Raw genomic sequence first — 22,760 nt, 5'->3', positions numbered from 1 at the left:
ATGTCTGTTCACCAAGATACTTTTGTTTTACATGAATACTCCTACTTAGAGTATTTGAGTTACATTTTGGTGAGGTATACATGTGTATACACCTTTCAAAGTTACTATCATCTGTAATTATGAATGACTCCTGAAATAAAAGTTGTAGTTGAAGAAAAAACTATAATAGGCCCTATCTCCCCTGTCTCCAGCCTCAGGATGTTGTAAAGGATAAGCGTTTGTCATTTTGAAGATTTCACCAATATTTCTGCCAAAACTTGCCTATAATTTTTGAAACAAGTATACAAATACCCATGTCAGTCATACAACATGCACTGGCAGTTTAAACGAAATGGTTTTGTATCGTCTTCTCACAATGGAAATGCAAAATGTACCATTCAACACAATAAGGACAGAGGAGAGATGCAGAGGAGGAGCAATCTTGTAACAGCTATTTCACAAAGAAATAGCATCACTAAACTCTAAAATGAAACTGTGTGTATCCTGAGGATTTTTCACTTCTGGGCACTCCTATCAAGTCCCTTCTGTAAGTTTCTCTCTTTGCCCTCCCCTTCAAGGCCGTTGTTCCCCTGGGTGTCACATATAGCCATTTTATCTTCTATTCTACACATTGTCCTTGAGAAATATTATACACCCATCCATGCCTTTAATAATTAATTTGTAACTGATGACCCCAAAAGCTTTATCGTCAATCCATTCCTATCTTCTAAGCCTCCTAATCCTCATAATCAGCAGCCTGTTAAATCTCTTTCCTGGCATATCTCACACTCATCTCAAACAGCATGCCTAAGCTCAAACTCATAATCTCCTCTCCCACATATATTCCTCACATATACCCTATCTCAGGGAATGGAACAACTCTATATGTGATTTGCAAGCCAGAAACCATGGAGCCATCCTAAATAACTCCTGGCCCTAAATCTACTCAAACCCATATCCAATCGATCACCAAGGCTGTTTAGTTCTCACACCTAAATGTATGTTGTATTCATCCATTTGCACTTTACGATTCCCACTGCAGCTGTCGTCATTCAGAAAGTCTTACCAGCTATTTTATTTAGAGACAAGTCAATTAAATTCTTTTATTTTACATTTTCTAATCTGTTCAATGAAGATTATGATAGAACCAAATATACAGGGTTTTACAGATTAAATGAAACGATATATGCTAATCCCAGAGCCTGGCATATAATTGTAACAAACAATGCCAGTGGCCTAGTCAGTACCCATTTACCCTTCCTCACTTACCATAAAAAATTCAATTTTGTGGGAAGCACCCAGCAATCTAATGAAAAATACTCATTTCTACAGACATCTTTGCATTTCTGTGATTAAGATAGAAGCCTTTTTTTTTTTTGAAGGAAAACTAATATCTCATCCTTCAGAGCAATAGAGATGAAAAGAAAGCACCATTCATTCTTCATTACAGTAATAATGCTTACCACACTATAGCTTTTTGCTAGCAATACTTAATATAGTCTGAAGCCATCAGATATCTCAATACCAGTAGGTTAAACCCTATAATATCGTTTTAAAGTAACATTGACTCTATTTTGCAGACAAAACCACAGGTGCTTTTATATGCTTACATAATATTGTCTTTAGTTAGCATGGATTCATTCCTTAGGTAACAAAAAAATTACAATCATCACCTGTTCTGGAAGTGCAATCAATATACCTTCTTTAAAACAAAAAATGGGTTCTTAAAAATTGACTTCATGAAAATCTCTTACCTAATTGCCCATGAGTCTTTCTTTCTAGCTCTTTACTCTCAAAATTTGTCTGAGATACCCAAGCTCCTTCTTTTCCTTAACTCTCAGTTTCTATGTATTGCACATTTTATTACCATATCATCGTTCCTATCTCTCACCTCCTTCCATTCCCATTATTATTTCTCAGGTCTGGGCAGAGCCACCTTTCACTTAAAATTCCTCATGAGTCTCCTGTCTATTCTTTCTAATCAAGTCTCACCACTCCTGAAGCAACTTACCTAACAATCAATTTGCTAGGTCAACAAACAGCAATGACTCTCTCAATTAAATGAAAACAACTTTGTCTGTTTGTCAAAGCACTCCGTGATATCACCTCCTCCTGCCTTTCCAGCCCCCTCTTTTAAAAATTGAGGACAAACATCCCATATCTCAGGCAAGAGGGCACTTGCTCATACTTTGCCCTCATGCCTATCTGGGTACACATACAGGAGATATGATTACTTCCATCCCAGCTATCTTTCTACCTAACAGCATTCTACTTCTCCCTCAAATCCCATTCTGGCAATGAGTTTCTTAGATTTTTTGTGAGTTTTTTTATTATTATTATTTTGTTTTAGTAGACTTTATTTTCAGAATAGTTTTAGGTTCATGGAAAACTTGAGCTGAGTGTACAGAGATTTCTCATATAGCCCCTGCCCCTAGACATCCCAATATCAACATCCCCCACCATAAAAAAAATTGTTACAAATGATGAACTTACACTGATACCTTATTATCACCCAGAGCCCACAGTTTATGTTAGGATTCACTGTTGGTGTACATTCTATGGTTTGGGCAAATACATAGTGACATGTATACATATGAGTAGTTTCACTGCCCTAAAAATCACATGTGCTTTTTTTATTCATCCTTCTTTCCCCTCATTTGTTAGTTTTTTTTTTTACAACCTCCAGAGCAGCATATATTTTCAACATGCTTCCTAATTTATTTTTTATTTGTATGTGTTTTTTCCATCATTACTGATTTAAGTTATTTAAAATTCAAAACTGTTTCTTCTCTTCTATTTATTTTCTGCTATAAGACAGATAGCATCTAAGACAGCAAATTAAGAATATTTATTAATTGGATTTTTAATGAAAACATACACTTTAATGGGGGATATTTAAAGAAAACCTTTTATAATAAGCCAAAGAGCCATTAACAAAGTAAACAATGATTTCTTAATTTGTCCTGCATATAGATCTGGATTTTACTTATTGAGGATTTTCATTTTTACAACAGAATACATTAAAATAAATAAAATAGGAAACAGGTTAGAAATATGCTCTTAGGTTAGATATCTAAAAAAAAAAAAAAGAGCTGTGTATTTGAGACAATTTTACATATCATATAATCTATCTACTTCTGTTCTGTTGGGGTCTGCGTGTTTCCTAAACAAAGGAATGAACACACAAGACAACACAAGACAAGACAAACATGGCGGCCGTCCCGAATGGCGCACTCTCCTTTATTTTATACAGTCATTTGTGGAATGTTGCCAAGTCACAAGACACATTTGTTTTTCTGACCTTTCCCTGACTTTCTGGATTTTCAAGATGTTAACACATAAACAAGCCCCCAGGGTCTGCTGTTTGCAGCTGGCTCCTTTGTCCTCCCTGTTTGCAGGGAAGGAACGCCCTGCTTCATTTGCAAGAGCAGGACTTATCGGGAACACCCTGCTTCGTTTGCAAGAGCAGGACTTACCGGGAACGTCTGGTTTGTGAGCACGTAGTCCCCTACATGTTCATCCTGTCCCAGATATTTGTAAAAGAACTTGGATGGACTTTGAGGGCAGACCAGAGTTAAAATCCTAGCTTCACGAACTGGATGATTTGGAGCAAGATACTTAGTTGCCATTGAAAGGAGCTGGGCACATTCCTCAGCCCCGGGCTCAAAACTCCCTGAGCCTAGCACAAACACATCCCATCCTCCCATCCCACCACCATATATCTCTCAAACTCCCTGAGCCCAGTATAAACACCACCTGGAAAGTCTCCGATAAGGGGACAGCCGTTCAAGGTTACTGAAAGCGCAGGAGCCAAAAGAATTTCTTTGTTCCCCTACAACTTTCGGGCTATAAAAAGCAAACGCTCGCATTGTTCAGGGCCCTCTTGTATACTGTGTAAAGGAGGGACCAAGTTCGAACTTGTAGTAAAGATCCTTGCCGCTTGGCTTTGACTCTGGACTCTGGTGGTCTTCTTTGGGGAACAAACAGTCTGGGCATAACATCTGGGGGCCCGTCCGGGATTCCCCAAGCCCACCAGACCCCTGGTCAACGGATCTGCTAAGATCGATCTACTGATAGGTGAGCTGGCTCGTCTCCGTTTGTCTGTCTGTGTCTGAGTGTCTGTTCTGAATCTGAATCTGTGACTCGCGAGGTCTGAAACTGAAGCTGGCACAGTCCTGGCGGACGCGCTATAGGACAGCCAGTGGAGACCAGTGGGAGACGTCCCCTGGCTCTCTTCTGATTTAAATTGCGATCTGAGTTGCCGGAGCGCGTTCGCGATCCGGGCAACAGCTGAATCTGACCCCGGTCCCCGGGTGCGCGCTCGCTGTCTGAATTGCCCCAGTCCCCGGGTGCACGCTCGCGGTCTAAATTGCCCCGGTCCCCGGGTGCGCGCTCGCTGTCTGAATTGCCCCGGTCCCCGGGTGCGCGCTCGCTGTCTGAATTGCCCCGGTCCCCGGGTGCGCGCTCGCAGTCTGAATTGCCCCGGTCCCCGGGTGCGCGCTCGCTGTCTGAATTGCCCCGGTCCCCGGGTGCGCGCTCGCTGTCTGAATTGCCCCGGTCCCCGGGCTCCCGGCTTCCGGCGCCGCGCTCCCGGCCCGGTCCCCGGGCTCCCGGCTTCCGGCGTGCGCTTCCGGCGCCGTGCTCGTGGCCCCGGTCCCCGGGCTCCCGGCTTCCGACGCCGCGTTCCCGGCCCCGGTCCCCGGGCTCCCGGCTTCCGGCGCAAATTTCCTTTACAGGGATTCTAACCCACATTCCTTTACAAAAAGAGACACAGAAAGTGAGACTGGGGAGAGGGAAAAAATAAGTGAGAGAAAGACCATAAGAGACGGGAGAGGGAGAAAATAAGAAGGGAAATCGGAAAGAGAAAGGGGAGGAAACGGCAGACGTGGAGAGTCAGAGAGAGAGACAGAAAGAAAAAAAGACTGAGTGTGAAGGAGAAAGGACACGGGATGACAGAGAGAAAGAGAGCGCGCGCGAATGAAAGAGCAGGGGAGAGCAGGCAGAGGGGAGGCAGCCGGCACTCACGGGCCTGCTGAAAGGGAAAGTAACTTTGAGGGGCCAGCGGGGCGGACACAAAGGCGTACTTCGTGGACTAGCCCCCCCCCCAGCCGCCTGACTCCACGGTGGCTTTACCCCTCCGGGAAATAGGACCCCCAGATGACACAGGAATCCCCAGGCTCCAGTACTGGCCATTCTCCACCAGTAATCTGTATAACTGGAAAACTCAGAGTGCTCACTTTTCAGACAACCCCAAAGATCTACTGGCTTTACTGGATAGTGTCATGTTCACCCACCAGCCCACTTGGGACGATTGTCAGCAGCTCCTCCGAATCTTGTTTACCACGGAGGAACGAGAGAGAATACAGGTAGAAGCTAGAAAGCTGGTCCCGGGGGATGACGGTCAACCGACTGCTAACCCTGACCTCATAAACGCGACCTTTCCTCTGACCAGGCCGGCGTAGGACTACAACACGGCAGAAGGTAGAGGACGGCTACACCTTTATCGGCAGACTCTAATGGCAGGTCTCCGGGCAGCTGCTCGCAAGCCCACTAATTTGGCTAAAATATATTCTATTCGGCAAGAAAAGACAGAGAGCCCAGCCACCTACTTAGAAAGATTAATAGAAGCTTTTAGACAGTACACCCCCATAGATCCAGAGGCTCCAGAAAGTCAGACAGCTGTTGTAATGTCATTCGTAAATCAGGCAGCCCCAGATATTAAAAGAAAACTCCAAAAATTAGAAGACTTGGAAGGAAAGCGGATTCAGGACCTCCTTCAGATAGCCCAGCGGGTTTACAATAACAGAGATACTCCAGAAGAAAGGCAATTTAAGGCCACTGAAAAAATGACCAAGGTCCTGGCAGCAGTAGTACAGAAAGAGCATCTACAGCCAGAGTACACCCAACCCAGGCGGCCCCCCAAGGCATGATAATCTGAAAAAAAAAAAGACCAATGTGCCTATTGCAAAGAGGCTGGCCACTGGGTAAGAGACTGCCCCAAAAAGAAACAACGAGGACAGGGACCCCCTAGGTCTACACCCGTACTAGTCACTCAAAATGAAGACTAGGGAAGACGGGGTTCGGATCCCCTCCCCGAACCTAAGGTAACTTTGCAAGTGGAGGGGTCCCCGGTCCAGTTCTTGGTCAATACGGGAGCACAGATCCATTTCCTCCCTAAGGGGCCCATCGTGACCAACTCCCACAATCAACCCGTGTCCGTCCTAACTATAACCCTAGAAGATAAGTACCGGCTCCACCAGGAGCAAACGGCCCCTGACCAGGACATAGCAACCTGGCTCCAGCAATATCCAGAAGCTTGGGCGGAAACGGGGGGCTTAAGACTAGCAAAACACCGTCCTGCTTTATTTGTTAAACTTAAACCTGGGGCAGACCCCGTGCGGGTACGCCAATACCTGATGCCCCTAGAGGCCAAGAAAGGAATTGCCCCGCATATCTGCCGGCTCCTTGACCAAGGGGTCCTCCGCTCATGTCACTCACCCTGGAATACTCCATTGTTGCCAGTACGAAAACCTAATAGTGAAGAATACAGACCTGTACAAGACTTAAGAAAAATCAATAAGAAGGTTGTGGACATACATCCAACTGTGCCTAACCCATATACCCTCCTGAGTACCCTAAACCCTAAACATCAATGGTACACTGTTTTAGATTTAAAAGATGCTTTCTTCAGTTTGCCTTTAGCCCCTCAGAGCCAAAAGCTCTTCGCCTTCGAGTAAAATAACCCTGATAAGGGCATAAGTGGCCAACTGACATAGACCAGACTGCCACAAGGATTCAAAAACTCTCCTACCCTGTTTGATGAAGCCCTCCATGAAGACCTGGGATAACTTTCCTGCCCCCAACGACCTTAAACCCTGCCTCGCTGCTGCCCAACCCGGACCTGGACGCCCCACTCCACGACTGCACCGAGATACTAGCTCAGGTGCACGGAGTTCAAGAAGACCTGCAGGATCGCCCACTTCCTGACGCCGACCTCGTCTGGTTCACTGATAGGAGCAGCTTCATGCATCAGGGCCAGAGGTACGCTGGAGCGGCAGTGACTTCAGAACTGAGATACTTTTACAGGGTGGACTGAAGCATTCCCCACCAAGAAAGAAACTGCTCAAGTTGTAGCAAAGAAAATCCTGGAAGATATCCTCCCCAGCCTTGCAGAAAATTCATCAAGAAATCTGACCCAAGCTGAAGGAACTATATGAGACCGGTCCCCCGCCGACACCCCATCCGTACCAGCCGGGAGACTGGGTCCTGGTCAAGCGACACCGACAAGAGACCCTAAAACCCAGGTGGAAAGGACCACTCCAGGTACTCCTAACCACACCCACCGCCCTAAAGATAAAAGGCATCGCATCGTGGATCCACTACACCCACGTCAAGCCAGTTGACCCAACCTCTGATCTTCTGGGACCAATCACGGCAGCGGCTAAAGCACCGGACAAGTGGACTGTGGACAGAGCTAGGAACAACCCCTTAAAACTCACCCTGCACCGGCAGCATAGCTCACTGCAAACATGCAGTTAGGTAGTCTAACCCTAATGTTAGTCGCCCTAGTGGCCGCTGGAGAAATCACAAAACTAGCTCATAATCCCTTTGTCTGGAGATTCTGGCTTTATGAAAACCGAACCCACCCTGGGCAACCTCATAAGCCCGGAAAATTATTGGCCAGTGCTGATTGCCCTTCCTCAGGTGCAACAGCCCAATTCTACTAAATTTTACTGGTTTTCAAATAGCCTGTCTGGCTGCTTTCTGTGCACCACTCTAGGGTGTCCACCGCTAACCGCTGTCCCTCCGCCATGGGGATCCTCTACCTTTGCCCAAGCTAACAACCTCCGAAACCTCTCGTATGCTCCTATCCTGAACGTGCCCCTATACCTAAACCCCAGTCAGGAAAAGTTTCCCTACTGTTTCTCAGAAACCAATTCCAGCCTCTGCAGCATCACTGCAACGCCCCCTAATATCACCTTAAGGGCTCCATCAGGCATATTCTTCTGGTGTAACGGAACCTTATCTAAGAACCTACCTAGTCCCTCTGTTAATAACCTACTGTGTCTCCCTGTCACATTAGTTCTCCGGTTGACTCTACTAACTGCTGGCGAGTTCCTAAGGTATACCGGTAACTGGACTAGTGCTGTTATTCACCCAGACCCTAGACCAAGACCTGCACGAGCCATATTTCTCCCCCTCATTGCAGGAATCTCCCTCACCGCATCCTTCATTGCGGCCGGACTGGCGGGGGGAACCCTAGGTCACACCCTCATAGAAAGTGACAAGTTATAACAACAATTTGCCGTTGCTATGGAGGAGTCGGCTGAGTCCCTTGCCTCCCTTCAGCAGCAGCTCACGTCCCTAGCTCAGGTAACCTTGCAGAACCGGAGAGCCCTAGACCTACTCACTGCAGAAAAAGGTAGTACATGTATATTTCTAAAAGAAGACTGTTGTTTCTACATAAATGAATCAGGACTTGTAGAGGACCGGGTCCAACAGTTACGCAAGTTAAGCACTGAAGTAAAAACACGGCAGTTTGCTTCAGCTGCAGACCAATGGTGGAATTCCTCTATGTTTTCTCTATTAGCCCCCTTCCTTGGACCCCTGCTAAGTCTACTATTTCTGCTTACCGTAGGACCTTGTGTTGTTAACAGAATTTTACAATTTGTTAAAGAAAGATTTGACACTGTACAACTCATGGTCCTCAGAGCCCAATACCAACCTATAAACGCTGAAACAGAATCAGACTTATAAGACCCAAGATTGGCTCTAAAGATACCTGAAGAGAAGAAAAAAATGAAAGGAGCTGGGCACATTCCTCAGCCCCGGGCTCAAAACTCCCTGAGCCTAGCACAAACACATCCCATCCTCCCATCCCACCACCATATATCTCTCAAACTCCCTGAGCCCAGTATAAACACCACCTGGAAAGTCTCCGATAAGGGGACAGCCGTTCAAGGTTACTGAAAGCGCAGGAGCCAAAAGAATTTCTTTGTTCCCCTACAACTTTCGGGCTATAAAAAGCAAACGCTCGCATTGTTCAGGGCCCTCTTGTATACTGTGTAAAGGAGGGACCAAGTTCGAACTTGTAGTAAAGATCCTTGCCGCTTGGCTTTGACTCTGGACTCTGGTGGTCTTCTTTGGGGAACAAACAGTCTGGGCATAACACCATAAACTTCCATTTTGTCTACTACCCTTAGAGTTACTCTGTGTGAGGACTACAAGAAATAGTGTATGCAAAGTGTAGCATATAGAACCTGTATGAAGAGAAGCCATGACCCAAAAATGATAGCTTCAGAGCTCTATCTTACACTGGAATCTCTGTGGTATCCTGAATAAGGTGCCAGTTCTCCGCAAAGCCTGACATCAACAATGATACGACTCTTTACTTATTTCTCCTTCCTTATAATAAATCCCCATCAACTGAAGGGAGTGGAGAAAGAAACTGTTATGTAGAAACTTCCTTTCTCTGAAATACCAGCAAAGCAGAGAGGACACTCACTGGAAAACTAATGATAAGTACAGCAAAGTCATAATCTAGGTAACTATTTTACCTTTTTTATTGGAAATATACAAAACAAGCTAAATAATATATTATCACTAATAAGTATAATTATTAACTACTAATAAAATAATTTTCATAGGCCACTTATTTTTTATGTAGCGTGATACACTCCCTACAGATTTTTAGAAGAGAGAAAGTGGCATTGTAAAGATTAGTCCATGATATTAAATCAAGAAGAATTTCAAATTCAGTCATACATTTTTTTCTCTACCCACATGTAGCCCTCTAAGGCTTGTGATAAGGAGAACTCCTCCTTTTTCCTAACAAGAACTTCCCACTCTTCTTAAGGTTCCCCAGCCCCAGTTGCTTACGTTATCTGCTCTACTTGAAACAGCCTGATGTCAGACATTTCTAACCTAAAGCTTTAATGAGATTTAAATAATCGCCATATTTTACTACTACTAAAGGTGCTTGTATTTACAATATTCTCTCTAAATATTGAATGAAAAATTCTTTTCTCCCTTCTCTGTGAAGAAATAAATATTTGTCATTAAGCAGAATCTAATAAAAAGATTTCCAGTTAATTTCCTGACATGGTACCAGATTTACAGACGCTCCTATTTTATCTACAAAGTCAAAGTCAAATGATGTCATAAACCTGTCCCATCAACTCACACTTAAGATTCACTTCTAAAAGAAAGAAATAGAATTCCCAAAAGATAAACACTTTTGATAACTTCTCATGAAATATAGCACTTCTTTGGCTGATATACAGCCATAGTGTGCTGCTTCTGTGAACTGTCATGGGTTTGAAAATTAGTGGTACTCTGAGAGATTAATAAACATCATTAGCTGCAGTAAAACAGTTTGGACCATTGTATTTAGAAGAATGGCCTCTTGATATCAATTATTTTATAAATATGAAACATGAATTGAGCACATGTTTGTAACAACTTATTTATCAATCTGCATAAATAAATAAGCAAATAAATACCCAGCTGGATTTAATTTTTATAACAACAATAGTCCTCAAAATAATGTCCCAAATTTTATTTAAAACTGATTCAATGTTTAAAATCTAATAGCCTGATGATTGGGTACACATGTTTTGAAAACTAGCATAAAGTACCTTCTCTTAAATGCAAGGTCCTCTTCCCAGTCCTCTTAATACTAAGATTCACACTGGGATAGATATTTTGTAAAAGATAGGTATTTAGAAACTTTGCAAAAAAGTTTCATTGGCCAGGTCTGCTACTTGGTCTAATGCCTTGATGTCTCACAAGGACAGATTTATTATCCATGGAGGGAGGGAAGAAAATATATTTTAAAAATACAGACAACTCAAACATAGGCAATTTGGAATGGAAATATGCTCACTTTCTTAACATAGTAAACCCTTGCAAAATGATCCTATTTAAGGGAAAGTTCAGCCTAAGTTATGAATAAAAAAAGTTAGACTATATCTAAAGGCATTTAGATGCCTTCCAATAAACTAGCAATTTATCCAATGAGAACATGAGATGTGTGGGTGGTGCATTGTTTTAGTTACTCATGAAAATGGTTTATTAAATTAAGCTAATGAAATAGAAATTTAAAACCTATGAAAGTATTAAGTTGTGTACCAATCCAAGCAAAAGTAAACATGTTTTGTCTATTTCCCCCTTCTCCTGAAACTGTATTTTTTATTGTGTGTTAACCTTTTGTCAATATTAAAAATCTTATATTGCTTCACATACTCTTCTTTGTGGAATTTTACAACTATAGCTGCTCACCTCTCCTACTTGAAACTCTCTCAAATTTTTGATTTCTATGATTCTACATTATAATAATTCCTCACTCATATTTCTGTATTAGCATGAATTCATTTTTCTCAATTCTTATCTGACTCCTACACATTAACAATGCGGGCATTCTACATGACTCAATTCTACTTAACTTCTTCCTTCTATTCACTCCCTCCTTCATCTTCACCAACTTGCACATGTTTAACTAATATGTTAATATAAATGGTTTTCAAATCGATCACTGGCTTTAACCTCTATGATGAAGTTAGGCATTGTATAGTTAGTGGCTTCCAAATTTCCCAATAGAACAGTCATCCCACTAGACTTAAATTTAGACTAATTAATCTTTTAGTCTCGAAATAATTCACCTGATATTTTTATTTCTGTTCATTATAATATAGCTTTTTTTCTTTCATCCATCCACTATGCACAAAACTTCAGAATTGTCCCTGACTCCTCTCTCTGCCCAGCTCTGGCATTTGATTACCTGCCCAGCTCTATATCTCCCCTAATACAAGTTTTCAAATTCAGCTTTTCATTTTGTCCCATTGTCATCATCCTGGATGGAGTTCTTATATCATTATGTTTTGTAATTTTCCTGTTTCTATCTGCCCTAGTAAATTGCCTCCTATTTATATCCACTAGAATTTCCTATTGCTTACAAAATGAAATGTAACCATTAAAATCCTCTTAGGTATGTCCCAATTCGGTATCTTGCATTTTTTCACATACAAAGTCCCAAGCTAAATTTAAAAGACCCTTTTTCAGAGTCATCATCTTTGCCATCCCCCACCCCAAAATGACAACTGGGATTTCCTTTTCCTAAACCCAAACTCAACCTCTACATTGCCTGATATTACTTCAACAGTCGAATAAATTCCAGTTCCTTCACAGAACTCCCTTTCAACTGATCTCCATCCCAGTTGGAGTTGATCTCCTCTTGTCCCAAATGCCTATCCTAATTTCTCTACGTGATTTTCAGCATCTGAGCACATCTACTACTGAACAATGAATACTCTGCCATAATATGATGTCAACAATAATTTGATAAAGACTGCTTAATAAATAGTCTCCAAAAATACTGCTTAGGCCTTATTTCTAGCCAAATTAAATGCCAATCATCTTTAAATTGCCTAGCAAATGGTACACATACTGCTGATTTCCCAATGATCAAATTCCAAATTAGTATCTGTGTTAATGCGGGTTTATAAAAGCGTTACACAATTCCAGTTAAAAATAAATATGATCATTTGTTCTTCTGGATGATTTCAAAATTAATCAGGTATAAGCCTTTATTTCTCCTCAAATGGTAGAATTATGATGCATGTTTTTAAACTGTTTTAATCTTCTTGCTTTAGACAACAGGAACAAAGATATCACTCAACAGGACTTACATTGTATCACTCAAAATCATTTCAAATGAAGGCCACAAGTTTCACTTTGCAGAATCCAAACATCTGTTCCCCCCTAAATATAACCCATGAATTATATTTCTGTAAGTCTATATCTTTTATTAAAGGATACAGACTGGAGCAGAACTCCCTGGGTATTAAGAACATCTATCCTGCAGCATTCTGTCTTTATAATGTCATGTAGATTTTCCATTTAAAAAATCCTTAATTTAAATTATTTGGAAATAATGTATAAAATAGCTCCCGGTGTTTAAATTTAGACCTCTTCAAGAAGTTTAATCTAAAACTACTCCTTAATTTCTAAGTATTTTCATTTGATGGACAATTGAGTGGTTTTTAAATTTCATTTCCTGCTTCTAAGTCTTAACAATTTATTCCTCTAAGGAAAGCAAAAATACTGTCAGTGGTCATGTCATTCTCAACAAAAATGTATTCAAGTACCATTCACTCTTGTATACAATTCAGTAAACTGAGGTCTATGTTTTAGCTGTTTCTAAAGAAGGACAAAAATAATATTGACAGTTGGTTATCTTACTGATAAGACAGTCCCATGACATACATATTGAAGATATTTTATTTTGAATGTCTTCATTCAAAAGTCACACAGTCAACTGAATGACTGTGACACACAGCTTTATATTTGCTGATATACTTTCATCCAACCACTGTGAAATTATGAAAAGAAAATAGTGATTGAATTATTTTCTGTCTAATTACATGGCTAAGTTAAAGTTTATTCAAGTTTGGAGTTTTAATTTCCGATGGATTCTTCCCTCATTGCTATTGTAATCCTCCCACCACATTGCATATTTTCAAATCATCCAGTTTATTTTTCCTCTTGCTGATAATATAAGTCACCTCCCTGTGTTTCTTGTTACTCTACAGATGTCAAAGAATCTTTATCCTCTTTATTAATATGTAAGCTGCCAATGCCATACATATCATTGGGATTATTTTTCCAGTTTGCAGGTGTGATGGACAGTACAAAATCAAACACGTAATTGTGCCCTTCAGTCTTTAAAATGTCCATATTTTATGGAAGCTTTGGAATGTGTTAATGATCCTGATTTCAAGATAGAACAATTTATCTTACTGAATATTAAGGAGGCAGCATTAGGGAAATAAAGTATTAAATATTAAATAAAGTGTCAACTAATAAATAAAATATTTATTAGCTAATAGACACTTTAAAGACATGGTCTTGTTTGATACTCGAAGAACCAAAGAGGTACGCAACCTTGTCTAAGTTTGAAAAGAGGAAAATCAAAACCATCTAATTAAGGATATTTCTTAAATTCTTGTAAGCAGAAAATTATGCAAGTTGATTTTGAACCCAAGACCAATTGCTGTACTTGCACTCTTTCCAACATATTCAGATAAATAATTTAAGAATTTAAGAGAAGTCTTTTAAAAAATCGTACACTTAGTAGAGAAGCAATGACAATACTTCCACCACCTATTCTTTTTTTTTTTGGGGGGGGGTATAAAAATTTATTATAAATAAAGAATATTACCACTAACAAATGCAGACAGGCTAGGACATGGTACTGGGTGGAGGACGGCTAGCTCTTTGGAAAGTGAAAGGTTTGGGTGGCGTGGACCTCATGCCACACTGATTGGTCAGTAGACGGGGGCACATGCCAAACACTGCAGGGCATCAGGGCATCAGATGCCGCTCTGTGTGCCCACAAGTGTTCCCTGTCTCATCTGGGCCTTCGAAGGGAGCACACCCAGAAGCGAGCAACTGAAGCGAAGGGACTTCCTAAGGTGCCCCTTCCAGGCTTGTCTCTGAAGTCACAGCAACACCATTTTAAGCAATATGTTTAATCGGATGATTTCCACAAACTATCCACGAAGTTTCTAACCATCACAATTCAGTGAAGTACAAAACACTGAGTTACAGGCTGTGGGAAGAGAAGGCAGCACCAATGGTGGCACCTTCCAATCCTGGTTGTTCTAGGGGCAGGGAGAGGGGAAGGTCTTTTTTTAAACCAAGCCCCTCATTTCAATGTACAAAATAATTACTCTCATCAATATTAAATTGTATTGAAAACAAAATGGACTAAAAAGCAAATTCTACTCTATGTTGGGGTGGAAGTGGGAGGAAAGAATGAGTCCTTCGAAGCAGGAAGGGAGATAGCAGGGGGAAGGTTCTGTGCCTGTGACCTGGCTGCTCCATTCACGCTGCTCCATTTTTACTTTTGGTGGTCTCAGGAAGGTCCGATTTTTCTTATCTTTCTTCCCCTTTGTATTGGCTTGGAAGTTTCGCCAGCTGTCCATACGACCATCTCGACTTTCCTCAAAGTTTTTCTGCCACTCTCTTTCCCGTTTGGCTTTTTCTTGAGCTTCAATCTCTTCTTCCCTTTGTCGTTTCCTTTCATGCATCTCTTTGGCTTCTCTCTCTTTCCTTTTAATTTCCAGCTCAGCAAAGAGTTTCATTGTCTGTTTATATACAGCTTGTTTGAACAGTTCAGAATCATCCTCCTCTACAATTGTAGGTTTTCCTTCCTTCTTTAACTGTTTTTTTCGCTCTTTCACAGTGTGTTCCACGTATTCTTTTCCTGCCTGAATTACATCCAGGACCCTCTTCTTTTGCTCCTGATCCAGTAGCAACTTGTAAGCTTTGTCCACAGCTTCAAAAGCTTTTTGTGCTCTGTCAGCATCATCTTGATTTTGACAAAAATCCTGACAAGGATGCACCAAGATGGATAACTGCCGAAACCTCTTTTTTATTTCCTCATCTGTAACTTCAGGATCTATCTGAAGAACCTCAAATGGGTTCAAATTGAAGTAAGAGGAACCAGGACGGGTCAGTCTTTCAATCTGATTTTTCGATGTTAGAACCGAGTCTCTTTTCTCTATTTGTTTCACCTCACTGTAGAAGGTCATAAAGGCTTCCTCCGTGCTGCCTCCGCTGCCCGAAGTCCCGCTCTCTCCTGAAGCTGCCATTTCCCCGGCCCAGCCACCACGTGACCCACCACCTATTCTTATCAGTCACCTATCTGAGCAGGTAGTTTACGTAACTGTTTTCACAAGAGAAGGGGAATGGGCTACGATGCTATAGGTACAGCTCAATGTCTGGCCTTTGGTCTCTATGTCTTTTGATATAGAAGCCACTGAGAGTTTACCTACATTCCCAGAGGCTCAAAGTGATAGCTCCCCTGTCCTTATGCCCATATAGTAGCACACAACTTCTAAACAGAGGAGTTAGGAGATCTCATGTTTCAAAAGGGATTTCTGAATTATTTCTGCCTTAGCCCACAAAGATATCTCACCAGTGCATTGAGCAAAGTCAGTTCAGATGCTCTAAATACAAAAAACACTTGGGAAGCAAGAGTCAAACGTAGTATCAAATACTCTCTCCAGGCCGGGCGCGGTGGCTCAAGCCTGTAATCCCAGCACTTTGGGAGGCCGAGACGGGCGGATCACGAGGTCAGGAGATCGAGAGACGATCCCGGCTAACACGGTGAAACCCCGTCTCTACTAAAAAATACAAAAAAATAGCCGGGCGAGGTGGCGGGCGCCTGTAGTCCCAGCTACTCGGGAGGCTGAGGCAGGAGAATGGCGTAAACCCGGGAGGCGGAGCTTGCAGTGAGCTGAGATCCGGCCACTGCACTCCAGCCTGGGTGACAGAGCAAGACTCCGTCTCAAAAAAAAAAAAAAAAAAATACTCTCTCCAAATAGTTACATTATAATAATTTCAAAAAATATGTACACAGCAGGTATTGTTCTAAGTACTGTGAGAAATGCATACACATACTATATGCAAATACTTCCCTCAAGGACCCCCCAAAAAATGAAGACCAAATATGCCTAATATGAAGCAGTTAAATATGACTAAAAAAGAATTTAAGACATGTTCATAAATTGCACACCATAGGTACTCTGGGTTTCCAAAAATCAATTGGTCATCTTTTAAGTAAGTTCTGGTATTAAAGAAATTTAAAGACAGCATTTGCTACGGAGTTCCTGGGGTTGCATATTTATCATGGCACAAATATTAATTTGTCAACAAATATGTGCTGCTTCCTAGGCTTGGCACTATTCCTCCAAAGAGAACTAGATACGGCCTAATCCTCAAGAAAACAAGAACAAATCCATAATGTCTTATAAAATAGTACAAGTTCTAGGTTAGGCTTTATAAAGAACAGTCCTAAAAGACACAAAGGAGAACGGTCAAGTCTTCTGTGTACATGACAACACCACAAACATTCATCAAGCCGTAAACATAGTGCTAGTCCGTAGGTTGCCAGGAAGAATATCAAGAGAACTAGAAACAAGGTAGAGATAAAGGGATTAAATTGCATGAAAAGTTAAAAGGTCTAGTGGCATATTTACTTTTTCAGCTAATGCTTTAGATGTTATAATATAAAATAAATCCAAGGGTATCCCAAATGTTTGCTCCTAATATATTTTCAAGTCTTTGTTTTCCAAATTAAAATGTAGGCTCATGATCAAAGACAGCCAAGAATGTGATCAAATAAAATCTCAATTTTAAAAGTGTTAAGTTCTGTTTATGATTATAAATTTCATAATATCTTTTTCCTTCAAAATGATTTTCTAAAATAATCAAATCTACTTATTTTAACAACAAATTTTTGAAGTTAAATACTATTCATTTCTACATATTTAGTGTCCTACAGGGATAAATAAGAATGCCATTAATGACAATAAGTATATGTTCTTTTCCCTAAAACGGTATGTTTAAAGATGCTATTTGATATTATACTGCATTGAGGTTTTCACCCACTGGCAGCTGTGTATTATCTCATGGAGCAGAATGGGTGATGTGACAAGGAAGAAAATGATTCTAACAGGAGCATATGTTTCCAGGTCTGTAACAAATATCGAGGGTGTGTGGGCAGAGCAACATTTGCTATGGAATATTAAAGGAGTAAAGACTGAGTTTCTTTAATTCTCTGAGCAATTCACACCAATCCTACAGCATACTTTAAGCAGAACTGTCAGAATAGTGAGAAATTTTCCATCACTTACAAATGAATCAAATGAATATCCACTCCAATTCACTACATTACCCACAAAGAACTCATGTATGTATGTTTCTGCATAGGTATAACAAGAAATGTTTTTGTCCTATCTTCTTTCATCCTTTCCTTCATCATTTAGTGGTACTTATTAAATCTTTTTTGCGTCAATAGAAAATACACATATAGATGATATGATGTTGCTCAATAGATAACAGAATCCCATTAGTAGGTAGAAGTTGCACTTCCTTTTTTATGTAGGCCAGTAACTGAGAGGAAATTTTTAAATTATTTATACATTTACTAAGTTCTTGAAAAAGTTTTTGTAATTTGCACATTTTGGTTCACTTTTTGAAGGTATGGTTTCTACCTTTGGGTAATTTAAGTGGCAGGCTGTGCATCTGGTTTCTTCAACAGCTTAAAAAGCAAACAAGAAAAATAGAAAACTTGTGAAGAAATAAAATCTCAGACATTTTTTGCTAACAGAGAGATAATTGGGAAAAAAAAGTAAAGACTCAAGAACTGATTTTATATATGCATCAAAAATAGCAATTCTTAAAATAATAATTTTGTTGTGTTTGCAGATTACTAACTCAAAAGTGATTATTTCAAAACCCATATGATGTCACATAATAACAGAAAAGATTAAAAGAGAAATATCAACCTATAGAATATGTTTATGAGAATTAAACTGTGCCAAAACTCTTGGCAATTTAAAATTGATGTAAATGTCTTAATTTACATTTCTACCCAATCTCTCTAATTTCTCTGACCTTTTCTCTCACAAATCCCCAACCTGATCAAGGAGGTTTAGACAGGCTAGAGTATTTACTCAGCCGTCACACCTCTTTTTTAAAATGTATTCTGCAGAACCGCTACCTGTAAGTACTCGCAATACTCTCCCCTCAACTTCTCTTCCTGACATTCTGTATGCCCAGCTGAGCTTACCAACTCCTCCAGCATAATCCCATGGTCTCTGAGCCACAGTCATTGTACTCTTTCCACTGAACTTGTGTAGCCTATGAATCTTAGAATGTGTTAAATCTAATCCCAGGATAAGCAGTGGTGCCTCTAAAATATCTATTTAGGTGAAAATGAGGGGGTGGCAAACCGGGAATATAAAAATATACTTTAGGAGGATTTGAAGTAAAACTGTTTCCTTAGCTAGCATGCTGTTTTTGCTTAGAGTTTAAATTACTAGTGAATAAAACATAACAATGTGTCCTAAAGATATTTATTCATACTTCATATAAGATTACAAAAACATTTGTGTGGGCATAAATTCTCATAAGCCACCCCTTGATACTTCTATATTAGGCAACAACCATGTCATTCTTCTGTTACACATAAAGAAAGGCCACAACCACAATATGTACATAATAAACCCAAATAAGCATTCATAGACTGAATGAAGAAATTACTCTCAGAGTTGGTCAGGTAGCCTAGTAATACGTTCCCGGAATCATGTCTTTTCCTTCATGTACATAAAATATTTTGTATTTTTGTATGTATGTGGACAATTGTTTTTAAAGGTCTATTTCTCAAACTACACTAAATGTAAAATGGCCAGGGATCACATCTATCTCTACTTTCCATTATATTATATCACCATTGTCTATCTAACACAGTGTCTGCAACTACAGTGAACTCCCTAAAAATCTATTGAATAAATGAGTGGATAAATACCACAGCTTTAATAAATAAAGACACTGCATCGTAGTCTCAGTCTATATGTGTCTGTTCCTTGAATATTTGATTGTTTGGAGCACCTCGGTATCATGAAAATGCAGAAAAATTGGAAAAGAAAAAATGGGGAAGGGTGGGAATGATTAAGGAAATGGAAAGCCTAATGTGTAAGAGAAGATTTATAAAGGTAAATATCTAAAACTTGGCTAGATTACAGCTATGAAAAAACATGACATATTCCACACATCCTTGAAGGTAAAGTGAGGACTTAGTTTGATAAGAATAGTAAGAGTAAAAGGAAGAGCCATGGAAGTCAGGCTGGTCTCACTCGTCCTACAAACCTCAGCTGCTTTCAAGAAATAAGCCACATAGGGACATAGTAAGAATTCTTGTGGACATACTTTCAACCATCAGGAGCCCCTGAGGTCACCTAGTGGCTTCTCATGAGATCAGAGTTCAAGGGTTATTCTCTGGCCTATAACCTCTCTCCAGAGACCCATGCTGGTCCTGGTAGGTAGAAGCTCCCAGTCTCATAATTGTTTGCTGCAAAAAAAATATCGAAGGGAAATCAATTAGTTTCCTATACTATTCATTCTTTGAGTAAAAATTATATATCAGACTTAAAAAAAAAACTAAAGGTACTTAAGACTTACAATCCCCATCACACTGAAAACTGTAATTCCAAGAAGTTCCAAGAAAAGTAAAGAGTTGAAACGTTTTAAGTACTAGTACAGTGTCAGATGTACTATAGGTTTAGGAAAAAATTAGCAGTGGCTGATGACATTAACAAATTTACACTGAATTTTAAAACATGCATTGAAAGAAAATCATGACTAGGCTCAATATAAATGTCTGCAAGTTATAAACTCAAACATCCTAGAATACTCGGAATTAAAACTTGATGATGGTTTCATCATTCTTAGCAAACTATCACAAGAACAGAAAACCAAACACCGCATGTTCTCACTCATAGGTGGGAACTGAACAATGAGATCATTTGGACTCAGGAAGGGGAACATCACACACAGGGGCCTATCATGGGGAGGGGGGAGGGGGGAGGGATTGCATTGGGAGTTATACCTGATGTAAATGACGAGCTGATGGGTGCAGCACACCAACATGGCACAAGTATACATATGTAACAAACCTGCACGTTATGCACATGTACCCTACAACTTAAAGTATAATAATAATAAACAAATTAAAAAAAAAAAACGATGAAATCTTAGGAATAAATACAATTAACATTAGTATGGTGATTAAGCTTTAGAGCTCTCTTATTATGTTTCAACTTGGTTGTCAAGCTACTACGAAAATATAGGAGTTTTTCAGACAATAGCCATGTTCTCAATTGCTATAAAACAACTTAGTATTCGGTGGGTGGCGGAGCAAGATGACCGAATAGGAATAGCTCCAGTCTCCAAATCCCAGCGCGAGTGAAACAGCGCGAGCGAGAGACCGGTGATTTCTGCATTCTCAACTGAGGTACTGGGTTCATCTCACTAGGGAGTGCCGGACAATGGGTGCTGGTCAACTGCTGCAGCCTGACCAGGGAGAGGTGAAGCAGGGGGAAGCATCCCCTCACCTGGGAAGCGCAAGGGGGAAGGGAATCCCTATTCCTAGCCAGGGGAACTGAGACACACAACACCTGAAAAATCGGACAACTCCCACCTGAATACTGCGCTTTAAGCAAACAGGCACACCAGGAGATTATATCCCACACCTGGCCAGGAGGGTCCCATGCACACGGAGCCTCCCTCATTGCTAGCACAGCAGTCTGTGATATAACCACAAGGCAGCAGGGAGGCTGGGGGAGGGTCGCCCGCCATTGCTGAGGCTTAAGTAGGTAAACAAAGCTGCTGGGAAGCTCGAACTGGGTGAAGCTCACAGCAGCTCAAGGGAACCTGCCTGTCTCTGTAGACTCCACCTCTGGGGACAAGGCATAGCTAAACAACAACAAAAGCAGCAGAAACCTCTGCAGACGCAAACGACTCTGTCTGACAGCTTTGAAGAGAGCAGCGGATCTCCCAACACGAAGGTTGAGATCTAACAACGGACAGACTGCCTGCTCAAGTGGGTCCCTGACCCCTGAGTAGCCTAACTGGGAGACATCCCCCACTAGGGGCAGTCTAACACCCTACATCTCACAGGGTGGAGTACACCCCTGAGAGGAAGCTTCCAAAGCAAGAATCAGACAGGTATACTCTATGTTCAACAATATTCTATCTTCTGCAGCCTCTGCTGCTGACACCCAGGCAAACAGGGTCTGGAGTGGACCTCAAGCAATCTCCAACAGACCTACAGCTGAGGGTCCTGACTGTTAGAAGGAAAACTATCAAACAGGAAGGACACCTACACCAAAAACCATCAGTAAGTCACTATCATCAAAGACCAGAGGCAGATAAAACCACAAAGATGGGGAAAAAGCAGGGTAAAAAAGCTGGAAATTCAAAAAATAAGAGCGCATCTCCCCCGGCAATGGAGCGCAGCTCATCGCCAGCAACGGATCAAAGCTGGATGGAGAATGACTTTGACGAGATGAGAGAAGAAGGCTTCAGTCCATCAAACTTCTCAGAGCTAAAGGAGGAATTACGTGCCAGGCACTAAGAAACTAAAAATCTTGAAAAAAAAAGTGGAAGAATTGATAGCTAGAGTAATTAATGCAGAGAAGGTCATAAACGAAATGAAAGAGATGAAAACCATGACACGAGAAATACGTGACAAATGCACAAGCTTCAGTAACCGACTCGATCAACTGGAAGAAAGAGTATCAGCGATTGAGGATCAAATGAATGAAATGAAGCGAGAAGAGAAACCAAAAGAAAAAAGAAGAAAAAGAAATGAACAAAGCCTGCAAGAAGTATGAGATTATGTAAAAAGACCAAATCTACGTCTGATTGGGGTGCCTGAAAGTGAGGGGGAAAATGGAACCAAGTTGGAAAACACTCTTCAGGATATCATCCAGGAGAACTTCCCCAACCTAGTAGGCCAGGCCAACATTCAAATTCAGGAAATACAGAGAACACCTCAAAGATACTCCTCGAGAAGACCAACTCCAAGACACATAATTGCCAGATTCACCAAAGTTGAACTGAAGGAAAAGATCTTAAGGCAGCCAGAGAGAAAGGTCAGGTTACCCACAAAGGGAAGCCCATCAGACTAACAGCAGATCTCTCGGCAGAAACTCTACAAGCCAGAAGAGAGTGGGGGCCAATATTCAACATTTTCAAAGAAAAGAATTTTAAACCCAGAATTTCATATCCAGCCAAACTAAGTTTCATCAGTGAAGGAGAAATAAAATCCTTTACAGATAAGCAAATGCTTAGAGATTTTGTCACCACTAGGCCTGCCTTACAATGGACCCTGAAAGAAGCACTCAACATGGAAAGGAACAACCGGTACCAGC

General features: G+C 40.9%; 2 protein-coding genes across 2 annotated transcripts in view; both read right to left on the bottom strand.

The window, feature by feature from the left end:
* Window positions 1–22,760, bottom strand: part of LOC105487501 (hyperpolarization activated cyclic nucleotide gated potassium channel 1) — a 440,263-nt gene that overhangs the window by 380,341 nt on the left and 37,162 nt on the right. The window lies entirely within an intron of this gene.
* On the bottom strand, window positions 14,492–15,664 carry LOC105487500 (dnaJ homolog subfamily C member 8). Its single transcript, XM_011750961.3, has one exon. It carries the CDS (start codon window positions 15,630–15,632, stop codon window positions 14,760–14,762), a length of 873 nt encoding a protein of 290 aa, XP_011749263.2. The 5' UTR covers window positions 15,633–15,664; the 3' UTR covers window positions 14,492–14,759.

Source organism: Macaca nemestrina, chromosome 6 (genome assembly GCF_043159975.1).
Source record: "Macaca nemestrina isolate mMacNem1 chromosome 6, mMacNem.hap1, whole genome shotgun sequence".
In the NCBI taxonomy this organism is placed as follows: domain Eukaryota; kingdom Metazoa; phylum Chordata; class Mammalia; order Primates; family Cercopithecidae; genus Macaca; species Macaca nemestrina.
Note: the sequence above shows the minus strand (reverse complement) of the source record. Positions and strands in the feature narration are given on the sequence as shown.